Below are 26,856 nucleotides of genomic sequence, written 5' to 3'. Positions count from 1 at the left end.
CACTTCTTATATGTATTCCACCAAAAATAATAAGATATTCTGTTTGTATATCAATTGAATATATGTAACCATTCTCTACACACCTGTCAATGTGAAGTTATTCTAAATCAAAAAATGCTGTTATTTCTCTGAAGTTAAATAATGGTTTTAATTATTAAAAGGAACTAAAATTTCAATTTCTATTGCAAACGTTGTGAAGTTACCACCTATCCTCATTTGCCATTTCAAGATAGCCTTTTCCATGGATTCAAACTACCTATATTCATTTCTACTTTATAATCATTCAAAGGAAGTAACAGGAACTTTCCCCAAGATAGATTAAATGATCTCAACTTCCAATTCATAACAAATAATCCCAACTTTTCCCATTTCAATGCAGCAATTGATAAAACCATCATCAGAGTATTTTAATCTACCGTTATGAGTAAAACAATAGCTCTTTCCAAGTTTATAAAGTCCAAGTAAATAGAATTGAAGAGAAACTCTTGAATATTATGCTAAAATGTCCCTCGTTAATCTAAGTATATATTTGTCTAACTGCAATACTCTCCTACACGCTTTCCATGGAGGGTGTTCAAGTGAACAAATTTTTAAAATTGTACTGATGAAGTGTATATTTCAATATATATTAGGCTAAAATATCCTCTACTAATTTCTGCTCAATTTTCCTCTTTGTTGTAACTTATCAGTTTATAATTTCGCAGACACTTGCTTCTAGGATAAAGCCTGTCCATCAAACAGTTTTGTGAAGATATATGTTTTTAATAAAAAGATATTTTTTATGACCGCAGAATGCAGGTATATATTTTATTAAAGTGTTCCCAGGCCTGTAGCACATTATCTTCATTCAAATATAATGTTCCTTGGCACTTGGGCTGATTTTCAATTTAATTGGAAGATGCATTGCTGCATTCTTCATATTGATATGCGTGTAGAGCTGGACAATTCAGTAACATCAATTATTCTCCATTTTCAATAAAACATTTATTATGATTGAAATGGGAGTTCCAAAGACTATTAGGAGTACTTTCAAAAATGAAGCACTGCTATTGTCATGTTCATATTACTGTAATGTCATCTCCTACTATTATTAATGGACAAATCCGTGTGTTCTTTTCATGTATTTTCCGATTGAGGGACTGGTTAATATAAAGGGTTAAAGTGTATTTTTAACCTTAAACTTTTTTTCAAGGAACAATTTTACTTCTGTATTGATAAATAAAGCAATTTTACCCTTAAATTATTTTTTTAAAGAGTACTTTTGCTCCTCGAAAAAATAATTTAGGAGTAAAATTGCTCCACTTATTAATACATAGGTAAAATTGCTATTTAAAGAAAAGTTTAAAGATAAAATTGCACCTTAACTCTGATATAAATTCTGTTAAGATAACTGATAATACGAATAAGCCTTTAATCTATTGCCTATGTGAATATAGGTTCATCAAGTTCATTGATTAATGAATAATGGAGAATCCTACTAATCCCTGTATGTGATGAGAGCTTGAAAAATATGCTGCTTGTGTTGTTCTTTGCAGTTTTATTCATACACTAAGTCAACATGAGTTCAAACGGCAGTATCATCAATACTTCAAAACTTCTCCTTCACTACAATCTACATTAGTTATCCTAAGTTTTCCGCTTGCTATCTCAATTGACAGCTAACTTTCCTTAGAGATCAGTTCTGAGAATTAGAAGAGCTGCTAGAAAATTAAATAATGAAAATGAATCCAACCAAAGCCTCTCTCTTATTCATCAGATGGTACTGTTTGTTTGTTTTAACATAAGCTGCAATGGCCAAACTGTACAGTGATAATTAATTGCTTCCTTTCATTCAGGTACACTTGGATCTCAACCATCAATAACAAAAGATTTCATGTGAAGCAATCACTGCAAGGGAAAGCCTTTGCAAGAGATCCCCTCTGGAAAACATCAGTTGGAACACTCCTTTGTAGCTTCCTCTCCGATATGTAATGACGTGTGTGTCTCAAGTAATATCTCACGGAGGAAACAAAATTTGATCCAATTAAGCAACCGGTCTCCAAACTCAATGATTCATTTTCAGGTCAATTCCACTTTAATTTGAATGTTCAAATTTTACCTCTCTGAATTTAGACGCATTCCACAGTTATCAGTAGTAAGAGTATAGAATTGCATTTTTGTAATTACTCCATGATTGAAATAATGCTTTAAAATGGCGTTAGGTGGGACTTCTCGTGACAAGTGGGAAGGGGAGTTCACGAAATTAATGTAGTTTTAATCAATTGAAGAGGTAACTTTAAATGGCAAATGAGTCTTTTCAACAGTAACTACTAATAGAAAAAAATATGAGAGCTGCTAAAGTGCTAAATTTAAATTGCCAGAGCATTTCAAAGAAGATTTTTTTCATAGATAGAGCAATTTTGGCTCCCATGCTTCAAGTTATGGATCAATTGAATAATTACATTTGCTTCAGATTCCCAAGAGAGCCAGTAATATACATCAATTCTGACTCAATATGTAAAATTGACTAAAATTCTGACTTTTTTATGACATATATAACAAAGAGTTCTTTAATACAATTGAGAGTTCAAGAATCGCTCCACACAAGTTGACTCTTAAAGTTGGAATTCCAATGGTATTAATGAGAAATATAAACCAAACAAATGGTCTATGCAATGGAACAAGAATCAGAGTCACTTTATTGGGTGACCACATTATAAAAGAAAGTAACACTAAATGCTTAAAAAAGGAGAGTTTATATCCACCATGGATTTAAATCCCTCAAAGGAAAAATTACCATTTCTTATGCGATGTTGTCAATTCCCAATTGTCCTATCATTTGCAATGATAATAAATAAGAGCCAAGACCAATTATTGTCAAGAGTTGGAATTTATTTGCCAAGACTTGTTTTCTCACATGAACACTTGCACGTAGCAATGTCTAGAGTAAAGAAGGAGGATGCCTCAAGTTCCTGGTACACGATTCTGAATTGAAGCCATAGTGTCCTACAATTAATGTTGTTTTCAAAGAGGTCTTCCAGAATGTAGACAGATACAAGAATAATAAAAAGAAATATTCTTGAATGTTTATTCTTACATTTATCTAATAATTTCCAATGTAAAGTGTTGATTACTGAGCATTTGATTATTTGTTTAAAATAGCTTAATTTAAAAACAATCAACCACATTGGTTAGATTTTTTTTTTTTGGTGTAAAACATTGGTCCGATTTTTGGGGGAAAAAAAAACTCAAGTCATCCTTTTATCAATGCCCAATGAAATATTGTTAGATGAAAATTTTGAAATCATTTTGAATAAATAACCTTCTTCAACGTTTTTTTAAAACGGAGAGTAAATCTCTTTGAAATAGAAAAATAATAATTTAGTTCTAAAAAATATGATAATGATGATGAAATCCCCAAAAACTTTTTTGATATTATGTGTAAAATTATTTAAATACTTATTTGTGAGATTATTTAAGTCATTTTAATCAAATCAAATTTACAAATACTTATATTAAATTTGTAAATGATATAAAATTAATTGGATTCATTGATAGAACTAAACTTGCAAAAATATATACCAAACTTGCAAATAATATAAAATTAATTAAACTTTATTAATAAAAAGTTGTGATTTTTTAAATTATTTTAATCATTAATATAACCAAACTTGCTAATACTATTATCAAATTTGTGAATCATATAAAATAATTGAACTTGCTGATTGAAGAAAATTATTAACAGAAAGTTGTAATTTTCTAAGTTGTTTTAATCATTAACAAAATCAAACTTCTAAATACTTATATCAAAATTGTAAACTACATAAAATTAGTTGCAAAGGATTACTAAAGTAATTTCACAAATAAATTTAATCTCAATAAATCCCTTAACACTTCACTGTCATTATCACACTTTGCATAACCAAATTACCATTTTTTTTATTTTACAGAAATTTACCTATCATTCTCTCTTTTTAAAAAACATTCGCTTCATTTTTTTCTTAATTTCAAATCTGTGCAACGGATGAAGTCTGGTTTCCGTGAGTTGCAATCGATTTCTAACATAACTAGTTTTTATAATGAGAAACAAGAATGTTAGAAATAGATGAACATGAATCACATTATGCAACTAATTTTATAACACCAAATAAAAATAATTGTAATAATACACCCTTTCAGGTTACATTTAATATATCAAAAATAATGAATTTATACCAACACCATTAGCACAATATAAAAGTAAACAAATATCTAATTCAGGAATATGGTTAGATTTAAATTGTAATTTAGATAATAATAAAATAATAGAAGAATGGGGAAAAACAACATTAATAGCATTAATAGAAAAAAAATATAGATATACAAACTGATACAGAAAGATTAAGAAGTAAACAAAGTATGATAAGTTATAATATTTATAGAATAATAGAATATTTAGGAATAAATCCTCATAGCAAAGTAGAAGAAGAATGATCACAAGTAAATATGATGAGAATAGTTAAAAATGAATATATGATTGAAGAAAAAATAAGAAAACAAGATATGTATAAAAATATAAAACAAACAAGAATAAAAACAGAAAAAATAAAAAAAGGTCAACAAATAATGAACAATAATATATGGTTCATACATGCATAAATAAAAAAATTAGAATTACAAATATTTGATAAAGAAAATGGAACTAATTATGCAAAGAAAAAAGAAAAAGAAATAAAATAAAAATTAAAAATAGAAGTAGAAAGAGAAATAAAAAGATAAAATGAAATAGATGAAGAAGAATGAGAGAGTGCAAATAGAGTTGCAGAAATGATGTCAAGAAATTATAATTATAAACCTAAAAAGAAAATTCAACAAATACCACAACCAAAAGTAAGTATAAATATGACACAAACAATAAATGAAATAGAAGATGAAATGAAAAGTCAATATGAAGAATTAGAAATAGAATTACAAAAATTATTAAAAAATGAAGAAAGAGAAGAATTAGAAAAAATAAAACAAGAATATAAAAATTTGATAAATAACAATGATGATGAAGCCTTTATAAATATGCAAATTCACAATTAGTAAATTATGAACAACCCTATAGAATACCTCAAAATTTTAGACCACCAAATTTAGATGATCCATCTTATAATAATAGAAATGCAGAATCAAGTAAAATATCAAAAGAACCAAAAGATACAAAAATGTTAGAAATAGATGAACATGAATCACATTATGCAACTAATTTTATAACACCAAATAAAAATAGTTGTAATAATATACCTTTTCAAATTACATTTAATATACCAAAAAATAATGAATTTATACCAACATCATTAACACAATATGAAAGTAAATAAATATTTAATTCAGGAATATGGTTAGATTTAGATTATAATTTATATAGTAGTAAAATAATAGAAGAATGGAGAAAAGCAACATTAATAGCACTAATAGAAAAAAAAATGTAGATATACAAACTGCAACTGTTACTAAAAGAAACATTTATAGGAAATGTACAAAACTGGTGGAAAAATAAAACCCATGAATTTAGAGAAAATTTTAAAAAACCAGATAGAAGTTACATAAATATAAAAGAATATTATGCGATAATTATAGAAAAATATCAAAAAATTTAATAAATGAATTTGTAGGAAGAACATTAGATATAAATGAAGTAATAAAAAAAACGCTATAAAAATATTACATAAAATAAAATTATGTTCTTTAAAATCAAAATATTTAAATGCTTTTATATGTGAATGTAAAAAATATTATTATGAAGCAAGATTAGGAGACTTAAATGAGGAAAGATTTTATTTAAATCTATTTTATAGAAAACTACCAAAATTATTATTAGATACAATATTAAAAGATTATTATAATATTTATCAAGAAACTTCAAAAGGAAATGAAATAATCTTTTATGTTTTCATTTATATAACATCATTAAAAACATTTTTGTCCAATTTGCTTGATTACTTATACTATCTCCTTTTTCTTCCTAATAAGAAAGGTACTAATATACATGACAAATTTCCTACTGGTATATAAAAACTTTCTGAAATTTTATTTTGTTCTACTTCATATATTTTTGTTATGATGTTCATTATGAAAAATTTTCTAACACTCCTATAATTGCTATGCTTAAATATAAATAATAGCAGTACTCTATATAATTTTTATCTACTTCTAATTTATTTAGAAATTCTATAGTTTCAAATCTTATTGATTCTGCAATTAATTGTTGTAATCTAGTTTTATCTATTTATAAGTTATCATATAAATAATAATAGGAATATAATCTTTGAAAGAAAGTAGTTAACATTATTTGACTTATTATTTGAAAAACTATTCGCCCAATTGCAATACTATCAACCAAACTACTATTCAACAAAATATTCAAACCAATTAAAACAAATAAGGAAAGCAAGTAAACAAGTAACTGAGTTAAACAACAAGAAACTTTAGAGATTAAGAAATTCATATTATCTTCCTCTTAACGTCATTTTGACCTTCTGCTCTGATGCCATAACTGAAACAACTGGCTATGAATTGCTACAGGATTTGACCGATAGTGATTTAGGTCATAGCAAAATATGAAAGGTTTTCAATCCTCTTTCATACTAAAATTAACAAGCCGACAGTTTCTCAAGATTAGCTATAGACTTTTCACAGAATCACTTCCTTCAGACCAGCACAACACAGCCTTCCTTCGTTTTCTACTGGAGGCGTAGCCATAGCAACACATAACCAGTAATTTCCCTTACAGGATCATTGCAAAAATCTAAAATTTTTGTTAAGCATTAGATAATAATCCCCCCTTAACCCCTAAAAAGAAATTACTTAACCATACCTGTTAATTTTCAATACTTGCAAAGATGAAAATAATTGAAATAAATACTTTTATTTATAGTAAGAGAGCAAAGTTATAAGGATGGAGGCAGAGAACTCAAGTGCTCAAGGAAGCTCTAAGGTTCTCTCAAAAGTGTGTGTTTTTTTAGAGATTACATGACTTTATATAGAGTTGGCATTACAACCCTGGTTACATGACCTTGGTTAATTTAACTCTAATAATTACAAGAAAACAAAACTACTTTTAACAAAAATAAAAAAGTAAGGAGACAATATAGGCTTAGACTTTTTGATAAAATGAAAAATTAAAGGAATTATTACAAGAGACAATATAGGTTTAGGCTTCTTTTTAGCTCTTAGACTTTTTCTTCTACTATTTTCTGTCCTGTCAACTAGTTTTTTTCTTTACTTGTCCGCAGATCAATCTCGAATATTCATGTTGATAGAAGGGTTTTCATAGTCTTTGTCGGTTTCTCTTTTTTCATCACGAATATTTACATTTATGGATAGCATATTCTGACAATACTTGACATATTTTCTTCCTTGTCCCTTCATCATTATCCATCGTATTATTTCTTAGTCTCTGGTACCAATTATTGAAGCTTCTTGAATTTCTGCTATTCTTTCCTACTGAGAAAATACAAGTTGTTGGTCCAGTGAAATATATCCATTGTTCTTCTTCTGCAGTAGTTGTCCTATTGAGTTCTTAAAAAATAATATGTACTTTTTGTGCTCTGATAGTGGAAATCTTATATCTGAGGTCTTCAACTTCTATAATGTCTTCTTTCTCTTCTTGCTCATATTTGAATGGTCTTCTTATTGTCCCAAATTTAATCAGATTAATTGGAGGATAAAATTTGTCAGGAGTTATTTCTGCTATTGTAGAGTAACACTAAATAAAGACTCAGTATTGGGTTACTATTCCAAAATAATGTTTAGCAACTTCTTTGATAGAGTCTGAAAGTTTAGATATTTCAGACATATTATTAGGAGGATATATTGAGTGGATGAGGCCATCACGAAAAAGGGTTTTTGCAAGTTCAAAATTAACATTTGGATAAATAATGATTTTGTTGAAGGAATAATGGAAAACATATTTAATATTATTGGTGTTAAGAAGAAGGAAATGATTGATCTTATTGATGAGGAATTTGAAATAATTATATTGGTCTAAGGTCTTAAAGGATGATAAAGTTATTGGGTTTGGACTTCTTCTCCTATAAGAGGTAAAAGTAGATGGACTATTTTGAGGTGTTCTTATCACTATTTGCACTTTAGGCTTTTGGGCTTCTTTTACTATTTGAGTGAATGGAACTATTGTACCAAGTCTAGTTGGACTATGAGGCTAAAATAATGAATCATGAGTTTGAAAAGATGACTCAATTACTTGTTTTACTTGTCTTTCAAGGGATTGAAATAATGGTTCCTTAAATTTCTCTAAAGCCTTCATTTTACTTGTCAATTCATTTACCTCATCTCTGAGATGAGTTACTATTTCAGATAATGCATATTGTTATTTAATTGTCCCACAAGAAGGCTCATATTCATCTTTAAAATATTTACCCTCATAATTACTTGGTCTAGTAGGGTCATTGTTAGTCCTTTGATCCTGTAGGTAAACCACCACCACTACTACTTATCATCATATTGGTCTCTCTTCTATTTGGCTCTATCTGGTCAAATAATCAGCAACAAAATTATTTTTTCCTTTGATATATTTAATTTCATAATCATAATAAGACATATTTAATTGTCACTCAATTAACATCTTATGACATAATTGAGTTGTTTTTATTCCTTTATTCAACCAATGCTTTACTTGAGTATTATCAGTTCTTATAATAAATCTAGTATTAACAATAAATAATTTAAACTTTTGTACAATTTTTATTATTGCTAAAAACTCTTTTCAATTAGAATGATATTTGTTTTGAGAATCATTAAATTTTTCACTAGCATATTTGGTTATTACTTCTTCTTTTTCATTAATGTGATATAAAGCTACTCCTCAATAATTTTCACTAGCATCTATATATATTATTCATATTACATTATTACTTATTGAAATAGTTAATTTGGACAAATTTTGACATAAATTTTTATCTGATTCGCTATTTTTTCTTTTTCTTTATTTCATATCCATATTATCTTTTCTCCAGCTAATTTACTTACTTTTGCTATTAATTTTAATAAGTTTGGAATAAAATTTCTGACCTGATTTACTAATCCTAAGAATAATTGAAGTTTTTTTTATTTTTAATTCAATCAGATTTCAATATTTTTTTACTAATATATTCTTGTAAAAACCCTTTTCAATTATGGCCTCATCCACTCAATATATCCTTCTAATGATATGTCTGAAATATCTAAACTTTTAAATTCTATCAAAGAAGCTATCAAACATTATTTTGAAATAGTAACCAAATACCAGTCTTTATTCAATGTTACTCTACAATAACAGAAATAACTCCTGACAAATTTTATCCTTCAATTAATCTGATTAAATTTGGGACAATAAGAAGACCATTCAAATATGAGCAAGAAGAGAAAGAAGACATTATAGAAGATGAAGACCTCAGATATAAGATATCCACTATTAGAGCACAAGAAGTACATATTATTTTTCAAGAACTCAACAGAACAACTACTGTAGAAGAAGAATAGTGGACATATTTCACTGGACCAACAACGTGTATTTTCTCAGTAGGAAGGAATAGCAGAAATTCAAGAAGCTTCAATAATTGGTACCAAAAATTAAGAAATAATATGATGAATAATGATGAAGGGACAAGGAAGAAAATATGTCAAGTATTGTCAGAATATGCTATCTATAAATGTAAATATTTGTGATGAAAAAAGAGAAGCCGACAAAGATTATGAAGACCTTTCTATCAACATGAATATTCTGGATTAATCTGCGGACAAGTAAAGAAGAAGACTAGTTGACAAGATAGAAAATAGTAGAAGAAAAAGTTAAAAAGTCTAAGAGCTAAAAAGAAACCTAAACCTATATTATCTCTTGTAATAATTCCTTTAACTTTTCATTTTGTCAAAAAGTCTAAGTCTATATTGTCTCCTTACTTTTTCATTTTTGTCAAAAGTAGTTTTGTTTTCTTGTAATTATTAGAGTTAAATTAACCAAGATCGTGTAATTAGGGTTGGAATGCCAACTCTATATAAAGCCTGTAATTCTGAGGCAACACACACTTTTGAGAGAAGAGTTGCATAAGAAACATTGCTATTACTCTTCTCTTTGAAACTGTGCAATAAGGACAAAACCTGACAAAGTAAAGATCACAAGACAACTCAATCAAAGACCTAATTCTCAAGTCGACAGTAAGCAGGTAAAAATTATGCCTTGGCAAATGTCATCTAGTATCTAATTCTAAGTAGGTAAAATTATGCAAAATTGAGAATAAGGTTAAAAATTAAACACAATACCTTAATTCTAAATAGTCAACATATGTTGACAAATGCAAAAGGAGCTATGAATGATTCATTATAGAAAGAGCCCATTATTGTAAAGAACAAAATCTTCATCAAGTGTGAAAACTACATTCTGCCATGTGAAAATATAACGAATCTACAATCTAATAAGCATCATTGGTAGAAGCACACAAATGTTAGACATAAAAAATTGGAAGAATAAAGACGGAAACCTAAGAGAAACTAAATGCAGTATAAAAAAATGTGATATAAAGAAATTGAGGGATGGAGGAAAAAAATTCACCAATGAAAATGTGGAGAATTTTGAAGGAATGAACTTTGAAGTGTGAATTTTGAACCTTGAATAGAGTCCAAAAAAAACAAGAGCTGTGAAGTCTAAATCAACAAATTTGTTTTGAACAGCAGCAATATCATGTCTGTTTGTGTATATAACTACAAATACACAAAATGAGGGAAAAAAATTGAGGGATGGAGGAAAAAAATTCATCAATCAAAATGTGGACAATTGTGAAGGAATGAACTTTGAAGTGTAACTTTTGAACCTTGAATAGAGTCAAAAAAGAAGAGCTGTGAAGTCTAAATCAACAAATTTGTTTTGAACAGCAATATTATGTCTGTTTGTGCATATAACCACAAATACACAAAATCTATTCCGCTTACAGAATGTCATTATGATATGTTTAATAAAAGTAGTCAAGGAAAATTAGTCAAACAATGTTGTAACATGCATATAAAAAACACGGGGACAACTTGAATGTGTATTGTAAGATAATTTCAACATGCCAAGTATTCAGAAGGCAAGTCCATTAGCATGCAATTCATATAGGTAATAAAATTTGATTGCCATAAATTAGTTTAGATTGCTAAAATATAATTGATGAACTTATCCCACTCAATGAGGTAAAAAAACTTAACCCAATGATGCTTTTTGAAATAAAAAAAATGCAACAGAATTGTGCCAAACAACGATCCCAAAAAAGACACTTGTTTTGACAACCTTGACCATAGTACAAAGAAATGACTAATTCCCACACATTGTCACTTACCTATCTTAAATCGAGAAAATTGATATGTGAAATTAACAGTCAATGACCAGAGCTAAAGTTAAGTCCTCATATCTTAGCAGATCTGATGCTGGCATTGACACAAGGCTGCCTGTGTTTTTATATGAACTTCTTTCCAAATAGGATTGAGCCTAGCTCCCTTTCCGATGTTTACTTTACTCAAGTAACTCATATATTAATTAATAAATTAACAGTTAGTTTGATTTGCAAAATGCTAATTTCTTTCAACAAAAAACCCCCACCCGCAGTAGCTTCTCACCCAGAGCAATTGACATGTACATGCATATGTATGCCATTGAAGATTATGAAAATACAAAACTCTGCTTGGAATCAAAGTTCAAACGTACACTTCAGGAAGTAGAAATTATAAGGAAACAAAATTTTCATTTAGCAGTATGTGAACCTCCTCTACATGGTCAAGTCTATTTTGAGGCAATTCTCAGAAATGGGCCAAACAAAAATTCATCAAATGCCCTTGTTTACAACCATCATATACTATTAGTTTACATTTTGCAGTGTAATTCCAGCTTAAATTGATAGATAAATTAGTAAACTTGCACTCAATCATCAAGATGGATTTTTATCCTTGACGTGAAGGATCATATTCTGGTAAGATACTGAAATTCATGTTATTTCAACTAAGAAAGGGTACAAGTTAAACATACAGCAAAGCATATATAGAGATGGAACTCTGAACATATCATATATGAACAACATTTTTCTAAGTATAAACAGAAATTACCTTAATGAATGCTGATGCTGCTAACTCAGCTATCAACCTCGGATCTCAAAGAAATGTAGCTCTCGATGAACCTCAGTCTATCCCACCCAGTTTCTTCCTTTTCCAGAACACCATCATATGTCTTCTTTGTCCTCCTCCCCTTTAATTTGCCTACACCCAAGACTCTAATGTACCGTTATCAACACATAACCCATCTCTTGAAAACATTGAGGAGTTAATCTCATGTACAACTTAGAAGCCCCCCAAATAACGAAAACCACTCCCTCCAATTCCCCCGCTCCAACCCCATAAATAGTAAAGAAGGGTCAAGCTCAGATGATAAATCACCTAAATAAAACCTAAAATATACAACTTAACTCCTTCAATCTCCTCAAAATGCAGTCATCAAAACAACAGCCAGTAATTTAAACCCACAAGGAAAACATAGAGAGCAGATAATGTGGAGTAAAGAGTAAAGAATATGAGAAGCAAAGCAGTGAGCCAAAGAAGGGGGAAAAAAACAAAAGATACAGGCGCTTGATTCAAATTAAAAATGGATGGAAAAATCAAACAGAAGAAAAAATAGGAAACCAGAACGCGAGGATTACTAAATAAAAGTAGACTAAGAGAACCTGATCTGATAGGTGACATCCTTCTTCGTGATGCCTTTTGCTGCGACGGAGTCGGAGACCTCGTCACCCGTGACTCCTTCAGGCCACTGTAGAAGAGTGACAAAATGGGGGACGAATACGAGTGGGGAATTCTAATTCGCTGATGGAGAGAGAGCAGACGCGATGTTTCAATATCTCATAAGATTTCTCGAAGATTCGAACGCTTTATGTGGAGAACTGAGGATCGGACGACAACTGCAGTTTTTTCCGTTCTCTCCTCTGTAGGGCGCTCGCCGATGAGCTTCCAATATCCAAGAGAATGAAAGCATGTAACCTACTTTTTTTTTTTTTTTTGGTCAAGCATATAGCCCATTAACCACAGCTGATTTTCCCTCCCCGATGACACTCACCAGTGGGCCCCACAACCAAGCAATCTACAATTTTAACGACTAATCCCATCCACTTAGGCCTAAAAATTCCCATCCACTAATAAAGCTCAGTGTCTTAGCCCATTTAACACTGTTTAAAAATTGTAGTTCTCCAGTAATTGATTATTATACTTTACACTATATAAAAGGCATGTTTATTGAAGATTAAAAAATAAATAATTTTTAAATAATTTAAAAATTTTATAAAAAGAGATTTATTTTATAAAAATCTTATAAAAACTAAATATATATTTTATATTTAATTATAATAATAAAAAATAATAATTAATTAATTATTTTTAAATTTTATTATATTTTTCTTGATTTTTATTTTATAAAAGTAATATACTGTTATATTACTTTAAAATTTTATAATATTTTTACGAATCTGTTCGTTTAAAACACTATTTTTCATTTATCGTATTAAATTATTTTTAAAAATTATTTAAAATAATTTTTTAAAATAATTAAAAATTTATTTATTAAAAATTTTAAATATTTTTAAAAATTTAAACAACATGATGAGAACTTATAAAAAAAAATTTTTAAAAACAAATAAGCAATTTTTTTATTAAATAAGTTAAAAGAAATGGATCCAAAATGAAGTCACGATGTAGCACGGTAAATAGACTTAGAGATTAAGTCTCTATTTATCATAATTTAGCACCCTTTTTTTTTTTTTCCTTGGCCAGCAGCACTTTTGGAAGTGGAAACCCACACTTGAATTTTTGTATATTCCCCGAAATTCCCACTAAATCCGACTCAGAATTTGTCGTTCATTTCGCATTCCGCTCCAAAAGCCTCCTCCTCTGACACAGTCTTTTTGTCCAATAGTGTCTCTTTCCTCAACCGGGTCTTCGCTTGTACTATAGCATTGACTGAGTAATACTAAGGTTTAAGGCAAACCACAAGATGGTCAGTTTCAGAATCGGAGGCTTTAGAAAATCTAATCACTATGAAGACGTTCTTGCACTAATGGCCTGCTAAAAGGTATGGGGGATTTTCTGCTAAGGTTTGTTGTTCTCCGTGTGCTTTTCTTGGGTTTGGTGGATATTACTGGTTCTGAATTTTGTTTATTTTGGTTTTGATTTCGCTGGGTGTGGATGATGAATTTGTTTTGGATTCCTTGCTTGCCTTGTTTGCGTTTTTTTATTTTTGTTGAACCAGATGGTATAACTGGATGCAGAGAATTATCTCCTCATTCATAGACCTATTCAACTAATCTCTCTAGGTCCTAGAATATTCCCCTGGTGATGGCTTGTGCTAATTCATGTTGGCTGTTTGAAGTATTTTTGGTATGTGAATTATTGAATAACAAATGGATACATAATCAGAGTGATAACAAAATGACAAGAATATTTCAGTTTCTATTGAAAATAATCAGAGTAATTTCTTATGTAAATCATAAAACAGAAAAAGTAGTGATGTTTGACTGTGTTTAAGGCTTTTTCCTTGTTTTGATAACTGGAAACATGCATAAATGTATGATGGTTGATGGTTCACGTGCACTTTTTTGGCTTCAAGTTTATTATACACTTCTATGTTTTTTGTTTTTTTTTTTTTTGAAAAAAAATATCTGTCTTCATCTCATGCCTTTGTTTTTAATGCTTCAAAAAGTGCACTTGTTATAATAAGGATGGACCTCATTGTTATTTCTGTAAGTTTTCTGGTTGTGGTGGACAATTTGCAAACCATATAACTTTTGAACCCTCAAACAGCCATAAAGTAAATCATGTTGCATTTGCAATGAATGATCATCCAACATAGACATTTGCATGCTTTGTGATGGCATTACTCTTTATCAGAAGGTTTCCTATCATCTAGAACTAATCTCTCTCTCCCCCTCCCTTTCGAAAATGCTAGAAAAGAATTAGTAAAGCAACTGTTATCTCTAACTGTCTTGGGTGTTCAATTTTGTCAGTACTAGCTGGTTGAAGTATTGGATTATCTTTGTGACAACTTTTTGACAGCGAACCACTCTATCATGAGGCTCCTGCAAGATTATTTGTTTGTTTGAATGTCAAGAGAGATCAAATAATGGTTCATGGAACTGATTTAGTTACCTTTGGAGTCTCTGCTGGTTTGGCCTTCGGAATTTTGATAGCTTGTCTTGTATGTTTGGTCATAAAGTGGTATAAGAAGCGTGCTCATCTTAGACATTGTGCCAATGAGCGTAGTCAAGCAACTCTTCCAATACGCACAAATGGATTCGAAACAAGCACTGACTTTAGTGCTTCTCTTACGAGCTCCATAGCTGCTCCAAGTTCAGACAATTTTCAGAAAGCTTCTCATTTTTCTTGGTGGAAACGTTCAAAGAAAGATCAGTTTGCATCCTCGTCAGGCATTCTTAGATACTCATTCAAGTATGTAAATTTTTTTTACTGGTGCTAAATTTTATCCCTCTTTCTGTAATCTCTCTTTTGGTTGGTATGTTGCTGTGTTGAAAATGTTAATCATGTTGCTGGCCCTCAAGATGGTCCTGTCATTGATAAATGATAACTACCATTAATATAAACTATAAAAAGAAAATATATAGTAAATAAGATCAAAATATATAGAATTTTTTATATGTGGAATTGATAAGTCTGTGTTGTCTGCATAACTAAGCTTCTTAATATCTTAGGGCATCACCTGCTTGGCTATATTGGTTTACAATTCGAATTAGTTTTTTTTTTTTTTGAAAAAAAGTTAGAAAGAGAAAGTAGGGCAATGAATTATCAATTGTGGACAATTTTTTTGGTAATGTTATATCTAAAGGTAAACTTCCCCCTTCTAGAGAAATTCAGAAGGCAACACAAAATTTCACAGCTATGTTGGGACAAGGATCATTTGGCACAGTTTATAAAGCAACAATGCCTACTGGCGAGGTGGTAGCTGTGAAGGTGCTTAGTACTGATTCCAAACAAGGGGAAAAAGAATTCCAAACAGAGGTATGAACAAAAGCATCTTGACTTTAGTATTTCTTTCTTTTCATATATACTAATTTGTATAGTATTGTGATGGAGACTTGGTGGTATGGGATGTCAAGTCCCACATTGAGTAGTATGGAATGCTCAATGAAATATATAAGTGGGATAGTTTTCCTACTTCAACAGCTAGCTTTTTGGGTAGGGTTCCCCATCCCACTTAGGTACCCATCATGTTGGAAGAGACTTTGTTAATTATCATAAGGGGTCACTCTTGTGTGATTATATTAGGACTAGTGAAGTTAGTTTTTGTTTTCACATCTCAAGGATGTCTAAATTGTAACTTGGTTACAAGCTAGGCTTGTTGAATTTTTCATGATCTAATAAGATGTTATTGTAGGTACTTTTGCTTGGAAGACTTCATCATCGGCATCTCGTAAATTTGTTAGGATATTGTGTAGATAAAGGGCAACGCATTTTGATTTATGAGTTCATGAGCAATGGAAGTCTTGAAAGGCTTATACATGGTGAGCAAAAGTTCTCTTTCATGATGATCTTAAGTTAACTATTTTATTTTCCCCTTTCTATCTGTGATTGTCCATATCCATGTGAGATAATAAAGCTTTTAAGTTGGTTGTTGAGGATCTAACACAACCCTCCTCCTTTACCCAAGCTTGGGACCGATTATAAACATAAGCAAAGTTATTTGTAATCAAAAGGTAATAAACTTAAAGGAAAGTTTTATTGAACTACTATAAGACTTGTTATATTATATGATAGTGAATTTTGGGCTTTAAAAGGATAGCAAGAATATAAAGCTAGAGTAGTAGAGACGAGAATGTTGAGATGGATATGTGGGTATACACATAAAGACAAAATCCGAAATGAGCACATATGAGAAAAAGTGAGCATAGTGTCTGTTGAGGGAAAAATAATAAAAAATCATTTGAGATGATTTGGACTTGCCCAAAGAAGACCATGGAAAGCATCAGTGAAGAAAGTAGAACAGAAAATTTTGAACTCTATAAAGAGGGGTAAAGAAAGAGTAAAGAGAACACTTATGCAAGTTGTTGATCAAGACGTCTTAGTTAACAACATTTCTAAAATTTAGTAAATGATAGAGCACAATAGGATAGTACAATCCATGTTGCTGCCCCCACTTAGTGGGATAAGGCTATTTCTTCTTCTTCTTGTTGTTGTCTCTGTGAAGAATAGATAATCTGGCATTGTTATGAGATCAGTGAGCCAAACAAAGCTGCAACACAGCAAGCCCCAGAAATAAGGGAAAGTAATCTGCAAAAGAATAATTAGAATGAGATACTAGAAATCCTGTTTTGATGAGTTAAGAGACAGGAAGTTCTTTCCTTTTTTTTTTTAAATGAATTAGTTGAAAAATATATTTTAACATTTTTCTATGTTGTAGATTTGTTTTAACAAAACAATTGAAGTGCACGATATCTTGAATATAGTCATGCAATGATTATTAAGTATATAATTGATTTCCCTCCTTTTCGTCTATCTGAGACATACAAGAGTAGAAGTTTTCTCTGATTTTTTTTTACAGATGTTACATTGTCTCTAAGGTGAAAGTTCATACTGTGCATGCATCTAGGTGAAGAAAAGGTCTTAAGTTGGAATGAAAGGCTGCAAATTTCTGTTGATATTTCGCATGGAATTGAATACCTTCATGAAGGAGTATGTGCACTGCTATCTGTTATATTATGCTATTTGAAAATGCATTTGTTTAATATGAAAATGCATGGAACAGGCAGTCCCGCCCGTCATACACCGTGATTTGAAATCTGCCAATATATTGTTAGATCACTCAATGCGAGCTAAGGTAAGCTTGTTTTATGTACGAGTCCTTTCTAATGCAATAAATTTCTAATGTTTTTTTTTTTTTCTTAAATTGGTGTATGAGATTAACTCAAGCAAAAAATCCCTCCCTAACACTATTAAATCTATTTGTATCATAAAAGACTTCACAAAGAATTGCTTTTGTAGATTTCATCCTAGACTAATTCTTTTTCAATATGAATTAAGTAATTACTATACATATGCTTCATGCAATGGTGATCATTTTCCTCTTCTCCCACGGAAATAGAAATTAAATAGACGACATTTGACATTATTCAGTAACTGATAACGACATTGCAAAATTGTTCTAATCTTTGAGCGTCGAAATCCTTATGCTTTTATGTATATTAGATTAGATGAGACTATATGCTGGTCTTGTGTAGACAACCCTTGCAATTTGATCTTAATTTTTCTTCACTATGCATAATTTAAAAAATAACTTTCTGAGATGCTATGATTACATTTTGGACATAGATTCAATGAAGCGATCAAGGAAAACCATTTTAAAAAAAAAATTAAAAGAATTTAAATGTAGACTCAACCAGTAACTAGTATTCACCAATTTGATCGTTCAAATATGCATATAAAGGCAGACTTTTTACACACACACACTGTCATTTAAGCCTCACCCCTCTCTTTGTATCAACTTGATCCCCCTACATTCATGCCTTCATGTATTTATAGAGAGAGAGAGAGAGAGAGAGAGAGAATGTGACTGTACAAGGTTCATATCTCATCATCACATTCATCTATTCTTTTCGCTCTATTTTCTCTCCAAATATATACTGTAAATTCACTTTTATGGATGTAAGAGGTTCAAATTGCTCTTTATTTCTTTGTCCAGTTCAAGAACAGTGTTGTATGAGATATATTTTCCAATTTTCAGATGAGTTCACATGATAATTTTCTTCAAATTGCTGATACTCAGGTGGCTGATTTTGGGCTCTCAAAGGAGGAAATCTTTGATGGGCGAAATTCTGGCCTGAAAGGTACATATGCCTACATGGACCCATCATACATTTCCACTAACAAGTTCACAATGAAAAGTGACATTTACAGTTTCGGTATCATCATTTTCGAGCTCATCACTGCCATTCATCCTCAACAAAATTTGATGGAATACATTGACCTTGTAAGCTACCCTCCCTCTGGAAAATTTAAGATTCATTATGGTACTTGCTTTGTTTCACACCCTTGTTGACTTGACCTTATATTTTCTTCTAATGGTCTCTTCGTTTTGGTGGAAACTGTTTTTTCTCAGAAAGTATTTTCTGTAATTGGATGCAAATCCCCTACAATTAGCATTTGGACTGAATTGTTGATCACTTTCAATTTTGTTCCTTATAAATTAGTTCTGATAATTTAGTCCTCTGATTTATCAAAATACATGCAGTGTTAAACTTCATCTTATCTGCATCCAAAAATTGAAAAATCATGATGACTTGGTGTGAACAATTTTAGGTGAGCCGAGTGCCAACAATGACAGTCCAATCCCTAAATGTCCAACTTCAATAGTATGTTAAATTATCAATATCACCAATCAATATAAAATCTGAAAATCTATAGGAAGCTGTATTATTATTCACAAACCTTAAACAGTGAGATTTCATTCCCCAAACTCCTAGGAAGGCTACCTAGTTTGGTATAAATTTTTGAATAGGAATACAACAATGTTATCAACATTGAAAGAACTTTATATTGAAGACAAGATTGGCAGTGAATAAACTGTAAGGGATCAAATCAGGGTTTTGTACGAACAGGACACTCAATATCAGCATTGTCACAATCGGATCGGACCGGCTGGCTTGATCAGGAACAGGTCTATGATTTGGTCTGGTTATGGTACATTTTGGGGGGGGGTATAACTGGTCAAGAACTGTTTTTTTTTTTTTTTTTGGTAAAGTATCTCACTCAAAATCTCAAGAACCAGTTCGGTTTCCTTTAGTGTTACTTAAACACACACACGTTATTTGATGATTCATTGGTTATTTTAGTTAATAATGGAAGCTTGTGTTGGCTTGGTTAGAACAATGTGGCATATTTGATACTTTTGGTTATTTGTAATCGAGAATAAATTGTTTTATTATAATGTAGGTGCAATTGACTGCAAATTTGACATGCATGATATGGTTAAATATTGTCTAAAATATTTTTATATCTCATACACAATCTTTAAATTTTATGATTTTCATTGAGACCTGTCAAATCATTATCTGACTGTTGTCCAATGAACCAGTATCTTGATTAGTTCAATGCATAGTCTGGTTATTACAACGTTGCTCAAGGTTGGAACAAAGCAGACACTATATTCACTTTGCTTTTTCCCCATTTGAAGGCTGCAATGGATCATGATGGTGTTGATGGAATAATTGACAAGAAAATAGTAGGAAAATGCAACATTGAAGAAGTGAGGAAGCTTGCCAAGATTGGACACAAATGCTTGCACGATTCACCCAGGAAGCGTCCTTCAATTGGTGAGGTCTCTCAGGCTGTATCCAGCATAAGACAGAGACGCCTTTTGAAAGAAAAGACCATGTCATTTGCTAGCTCTAGCTTTTCCAGAGCTTTGAGCCGACTTGAGGATCAACAGGTTGAGTTAAGCAGGATAACCACCATGGCCCACTAGCTAGTAGATGCTTTAACTGGATACAAATATCGTCGGTTTCAGATACACATTCCCTAAATCAGATCATTGTTGATAACGATCAATATCAATGCCATCAAATAAAAATCAATCAATGAAATATAAGATGTAGCTTTCAGTGTAAGTTGTACTGTTCACATATTGTGAACAATATAACTAATTTTTTAAAAAAAATTATTCAATACATACCTAGTTGGCTTAAACGATCATTTTAAAAAGTTAACAAATATTGGGACTCATGCATCAATTTTAAAAATTATAATTATAGTATATATCTATAGCATATATATTTAGAATTAATAGTCATTTTTTCCCCTCAAAGTATTTGCTAGTGAATTAACAAGTATCATTAAGATAAAAATAAGTAATATTATTAACAAGTTTACTTAGTCTTGGTTTAGAAGTTTTGTTTATATTACCTTCGGCGTTAAGAGGTACCATCAGTTTAATGGTTGTTTGTCTTTTGGTGCACTGAGGGGTCTTGGTATAAACTTTTCCTTAGTCACCTTGAGGTATTTATCCTCTTATGGCCCGCTACAGGTGGTCCAGCTGCTACCATGGGGGTCGTCCGGAGGCCAGGTCTAGTGAGGTAGACTTGTTTTAAAAAAGAAAAAGTAAGGTCATTGTGGTTATTTTCTTTTTCAAAGTTTATTTTCAAGTAAGCCCCTTGATTTTGCAGTGAATGTTCATATTTATTAGGCCTTATTTGAAAGAAAAAAAAAATCTCATTTGTGATCTTATACCGAAATTCTCCCTAAATTATTACTCCGAAAGACAATTTATTAATGATACCTTGTCAAAATGGGGGGGGGGGGTGGGGGAAGGATAAATGGATAATTGACCATTTTTTGAGCTGTTTTTTTTTTCCTGATTTTAAAAAGTTGTTGATTATTTCTTTTTAGGACAGCTTACCTTTTCTTTGTTTAAGATTAGACCAATAAACTTTTTTTATTTTTTTAAATATCACTTTAATAGTCAATGATGACAGGCAACTGTCGTTTTCATATTACTAAATAAATTTTTAATTTTATCTTTATTTAATATACATGCTGTGATAATATTTTTTTTTCTAAAAAAAAAAAGCAAAGAAAAAGAAAAGAAAACTGGCTTTCATGTGAAACGGTCAAAATGACCAATAAATTCACAGCTCTTCTCCAACCATCCTCATTTAGTCCTTCTGCAGGTGAGCCCCATCCACTGCCAACCAACTTTAACCCCTGCCGCCTCATTTAGCTTCAGAGGCAAATAATGGCTGTATCCAATATTACGAGATACTTTTAAGTAAATTATATTTTAAATAAATTAGTTAATTACTATTAAAATTATTTTTTTCAGGGATGCTGTGAGGGTTTAAAGGACAACAAAATAGTGGTGAGAATCAAAAATAATTTAAAGGTTTATCTACACACAAATAAATTAACGAACCTGTAGTTAAGTATTGATGAACTTTTGGTTATTTTCAGGTCTCACAGCCATTTTTCTCCTCTGCATCCCTCATTGCCTTTTTCCTTTTTTTTATGTTTATCTTTATTTAATGATTTGTTTCAATTAGAAAACTTTATTAACTATATTCTTAAATAAAAATATTTTTGAAAAAATCTTATTAATTATATTGTTAATGATCCGAAACATCTTATATTTTTTAAATAATATACTTTAAAAAATGTCTTATAATATTGAATTGAAGGAGTATGGTTTTAGTATTTACTTAGTAATACTAATTTTTAAGCTCGCAATTTATTCACAAAATGAAAAAAAAAAATATAACTCAAGATAAATGGTATTGAGTATGGTCTGTGAATAATGTGATTTCCTAATATTTATATAGATAATTAATTATAGGTTGATGGATAATATTACTTTAACTTATAAAATATTAATGAAATTTATTATTATTTTTTTATATTTTAACTTGATTATAATTTAATTTTTCATGTTTAACTCGATGTAACTTAATTTTTCAATGTTGTAGGTAGTTGTTTAATTCATTGATATGACTGACACTTTATTATTTGGATACAACTTCTAAAATGACTAAATAATTTTTTAAAAGGGTAGGGATCAATTGACTAAACAATTAAAATTTGAGAAACTAATGTTATCCAAAAGAAAAATTGAGAAACTAAATGAGAGGTAAGTATTAAACTTCAGACACCTTATTGTAACTCTAAAATTAAATGACTAATTTTTCCTAAAATATTTCATATATAATGACATTTATTAATTTTATTGAAATTTTATTGATAAAAATACTACAAAATAAGTTTCAAAGGTATAATGAGTAAAAAAAATAAATTTAGATAGAATTATGAATTAGGGACAATCCTTAAAAGGCCAAAGACTAAATGGGTGAGTCTTTTTAAGCCCAATTATATCTTAGAAGTCCATTTTACGTGATTCTACTGTGGCCCTCAGGCTGAAGGGTTGGCTCAAAATGCCGTGGCCCCATTTTTTTTATTTTTTAAATTAAAAATTAAAAATATATATTTAAAATTCCAAATAAATTATTACATATAGCATTAAATTTAAAAAATAAATTTAAATTAATTCACATAACAATAAATTTAAGTCTTATCAAAAATAGTAACATTTTAAAATCAACCACAATAACAATTAAACTTTGTTAGTATCGTCAATTAAATGTTGATATTTTCATTATCACTGGCGTTTATATAATTTAATCTATTTTCATGGAGCCTCATCAATGACTAAGGTTTACTTTCAATGTAATGTTTATGTTTTTATATTAAATTTTAAAAATATATGTAAAAAATCGATATTTTTATTCTTGAAAGTACTTAAAACTTAATTTATTATTTTATATTTTAAAGCAAGGGCTTACTCTTAAACTTTTTTTTTGGACTTTAAAAGATCAACTCAACAGGGTCAACTCCAATTGTCAGTCTTAAATTTATGGAAAAAAGTTAGAATTGTAAAGTTTTTCTTTTTGAAAAGAAAAAAGTCACAACTTCACAACTCACAAAAGAGTTAATGGTAAACACTTGTTTTCCATTGGAAAATTTGCTTTTTTATAATTGTCTTTTTTTTTTTGGTTGGGTAAATGATCAGATTCAAAAAGAATCATCAAAATAATAAAAAAAAAAAAATGGCCTTTTCTTAATGATGTTTACAATCTGCGTCACCGTCATGAGTCCTACTCCTTTTTAGAAAAGTCATCAACCCGGCAGTCCGCAGTACCACCATTAATACTTAAAAAAAAAAAAGACAGAGTGGGTCCCACCCCAATCTCAGTCACGTGCCAAAAGGCCCCTCGTCACGTGACTCGTCTGAAGATCATGCCAAACATGGAAAACTCAAAACAACACTGCTAGTTGCAATTGGGTGGTCCAGTCCGCTTTTCTGTTCCCAATAACGTTATTCCCAAAAAAAAAAAAAAACTTCCTCTGAATTATCAAGATGAAAGATAAGGTCTCATTTACCCAGAATTAAATATACAATTAATTAATAATTATGGTCATATTTTTTAATTTTTTTTAGAATTAGTATGATTTTTTGTTTTAAATTGTATCTTAAAAATTAAAAATAAAATGATATGATCAACAAAAAATTTAATATTAAGACAGTCTTACATTAGTGTTGACCATTTTTAACTTGAATTAATTGAAACTCTATTTAAAAAAAATTATTAATGTTAAGAAAATTTAAGACACATTACATTAATTTTGAAAATAAAAAGAATTTATGTAATTTAAAAAGTTTAAAAGATTCATCCAATTTACTCATATTTACCATTTACTCATATTTACCATTAAAATATCATACGTGATTTAAATTAAGATCAACAGTTTAAATTAGCAATAGTGTCCTCCTTTCCTTTTTTATCATTGTCTTCACGTCAATTAATGTTATATGTTATCCGAAGAAAAAAAAGTAAGTTGCTTAATATTCCAAAGTACAAATGAAAGGGTTAAATTAAGAAAAACTCACAATATATTTATATTAAAAAAATTTTGGACCATAAATAGAAAGCGACACATGACAGTCTGCTTTCCTAAATACTTGTGAAATTTTCCCTGAAAGGAAATGAGAAAAAAAAAAAAAAGAAAAATCACCCTAAAACCTGATATAAATAAATATATATACATATATATAAAGTTAGTGTTAGATGCATGAAAAATACTTTCTTGCATCCAAAAAATTTTTTTTTAAATGAGAAATATATTTGTGAAAAAAAAAAAGAGAAATGGATGAATTTCTTATTTTGTTTATAGTAAAAAATTTTCCACCTCTCAAGTATTATCAATGACCTTGTAATTTAGTGACATGCAAGCTCTCATGTGAGTGAAATATTGTAGGTTTTATCCTATTTATAACCTTAGATCTAGAGCTATCAATTAAAGATGAATTCATTGAGTCGACTCTTTTAAACTCTAAAATAAAAAAGCTGGCCCTTTTAAGACTATTATATATATATATATATATATTATTTTAATATGAAAAAAAGTAAATACCACTAAAAGTTTAAAACCTAATTTCATTTCTTTCGACTTTTAAGTGAGTTCTCATTCTTTTTCTCTTTAATTGATGCTCTAGACTTTAACCTAAGAAGAAGAATCAAATTATATTAATGTTCATGATAATGATGCTAGTAAAGTTTAATTATTATCGATGCTAATTTTATGATATTGCTATTTTTATTAAACTTAAATTTATTATTATGTGGATTGTTTTAAATTTATTTTTTTAGACTTAATGTTATATGTGATAACTTTTTTGTGATTTTAAATAAATTTTTAAATTAAAAAATTGAAAAAAATAGGGTCAAAATTTTGAGGGTCAAGTCTTTCGGCCTTGACGATCAGGTCGAGCTGGCCAAAATAGAATCCTAAGGTGTAATCTGGCTTAACAAAATAACTTGTTTAAGCTCTGATCCTTTTAAAAATTAGTTTTTTAAGTTGAGCTAGCTCTAATTAATAGCTCTACTCACACCATTAATCCTTGACCCATTAATTCAAAAAAGAATTGTTTTAAAGTTCTAGTCCTGCCCAAAACAACGCTATTGGTTAATCAAATTATTTGATAAATGATTTTTTTTTTTTAGTAAAAGGATTCATAAAAGCTTAAGCACGAGATATTTTGGGGAGAGTAATTCAATTGGACTGCATCATATTTAAATCAACCTAATCATATAATCTTATAAAAATGAAGTTATTTATTTGACAATATAGGCGTAATAATGAACGATTTCAATAAACAAATAACATGATATTTCATTCTAATTTTATATTTTTATAAGATTTTTTGTATTTAAAAATTTTTGTTGACACTCTAGATTGACTTTTTATAGAAAAACAACGGAAAGAAAAGAAATCATTTTTGCCGTGATTAAGAAGGCTTGAAAAAAACAGAGCCTCCTCTTCTGTCTGTACTGTATCATACTTAGTCCATCATCACACCTGTTTCCTCACGTGGTACCTGAATCTCTTACTCTTTGCATAGAATTTCCTAATTTCTACTGGCTTCTCTCTGTTTCCTTCTTCTTCTAGGCTATGAGAAGCTCACATATAGTCCACACCACAGTCCCCACACAGATATAGAGAGAGAGGGGGTGAGGGTGAGGGATGAAAGGAGAGGCGAAGATGAATTCGAAGATGAAATGGATTGGTTTGGTTGGGCTTGTGCTTTCTGCTTTCTCCATCTTCGTCCACTTTCTGCTTGCTCGATTTACTGAGGACGGCATTGCAGATTATCAGTCCTCAATTACAGTTTTCTCTTGGAGACCCATCTTTGAGAATCCAGATTTCTCCTCGCAGGTAATGAATGCGAGGGTGCTTCACACTGAGATCTCAATTTTTCTTCGTTGACTTCGTTGACGAAGTGTTCTGTTATTCTACAGGCAACAAATTGCTATTCTTAAAAAATGACATGGTGGTTTAGTTGCTTTCAATGTCATTTTCCGAGCATAGGGATTTTTTGGCCTGAGCCTGTATTTATCTTATCTATGTCTGGGTCTTAGAAATATTCAGTGAACAGTGAGAGACCATTTTGTTTTGCTCTTTTTGTTCAACGAGAGAAGCGCGGCTTAATTTTTGTTATTTGGTCTAGATCTGCTTTGTGCGGTTCTTCAATTATTCTGTAATTTTGGATATTATTGAGTCCTCTGCAATCGGAGTTGGCTATACTTGCGTGCATTTTCTGTAGTTCTTCACTATTTGGTTGGTTGTCTAATTCTAATGCTTTACTTATAACTCGAGCTGCAGAGTAAGTCATAAGAAGACTATGGGGGTTGTGAAGCGGCTTGAATCTTTGCATCCTGATGCAAATCCCAGAGGATATTTACGCTGGTTGGTTCGATTATTGTCCTTCTTCAAATTCCAGAGGATTTTAATGGTGGTCCA

At 30.1% G+C, this 26,856-nt stretch overlaps 1 protein-coding gene and 1 long non-coding RNA gene across 4 annotated transcripts; one reads left to right on the top strand and one right to left on the bottom strand.

Moving 5' to 3' along the window:
• Nucleotides 1–2,330: 2,330 nt before the first annotated feature.
• Nucleotides 2,331–13,001, bottom strand: LOC129286082 (uncharacterized). Its single transcript, XR_008587482.1, has 3 exons — nt 12,684–13,001; nt 12,073–12,236; nt 2,331–2,985 (listed from the first exon to the last, which is right to left on the bottom strand). It is a non-coding gene; the product is annotated as an uncharacterized LOC129286082 (long non-coding RNA).
• Nucleotides 13,002–13,887: 886 nt separating this feature from the next.
• Nucleotides 13,888–20,615, top strand: LOC129289449 (calcium/calmodulin-regulated receptor-like kinase 2). Of its 3 annotated transcripts, none has more exons than XM_054926233.1 (8): nt 13,888–14,080; nt 15,061–15,453; nt 15,867–16,020; nt 16,397–16,523; nt 17,609–17,691; nt 17,765–17,836; nt 18,782–18,985; nt 20,189–20,615. In XM_054926233.1, exons 2-8 carry the CDS (start codon nt 15,128–15,130, stop codon nt 20,477–20,479), a joined length of 1,257 nt encoding a protein of 418 aa, XP_054782208.1. In that variant the 5' UTR covers nt 13,888–14,080; nt 15,061–15,127; the 3' UTR covers nt 20,480–20,615. The 3 variants fall into 3 exon arrangements, with proteins under 3 accessions (XP_054782208.1, XP_054782203.1, XP_054782198.1); XM_054926228.1 differs by having other exon boundaries at nt 15,012–15,453; XM_054926223.1 differs by having other exon boundaries at nt 13,888–14,102.
• The last annotated feature ends 6,241 nt before the right edge of the window (nt 20,616–26,856 follow it).

Source organism: Prosopis cineraria, unplaced genomic scaffold (genome assembly GCF_029017545.1).
Source record: "Prosopis cineraria cultivar Desert tree isolate PC_DT_omini unplaced genomic scaffold, ASM2901754v1 PC1, whole genome shotgun sequence".
Classification (NCBI taxonomy): Eukaryota; Viridiplantae; Streptophyta; class Magnoliopsida; order Fabales; family Fabaceae; genus Prosopis; species Prosopis cineraria.
The sequence above is the reverse complement of the archived record's forward strand: the minus strand, read 5'-3'. Positions and strand labels throughout refer to the sequence as shown.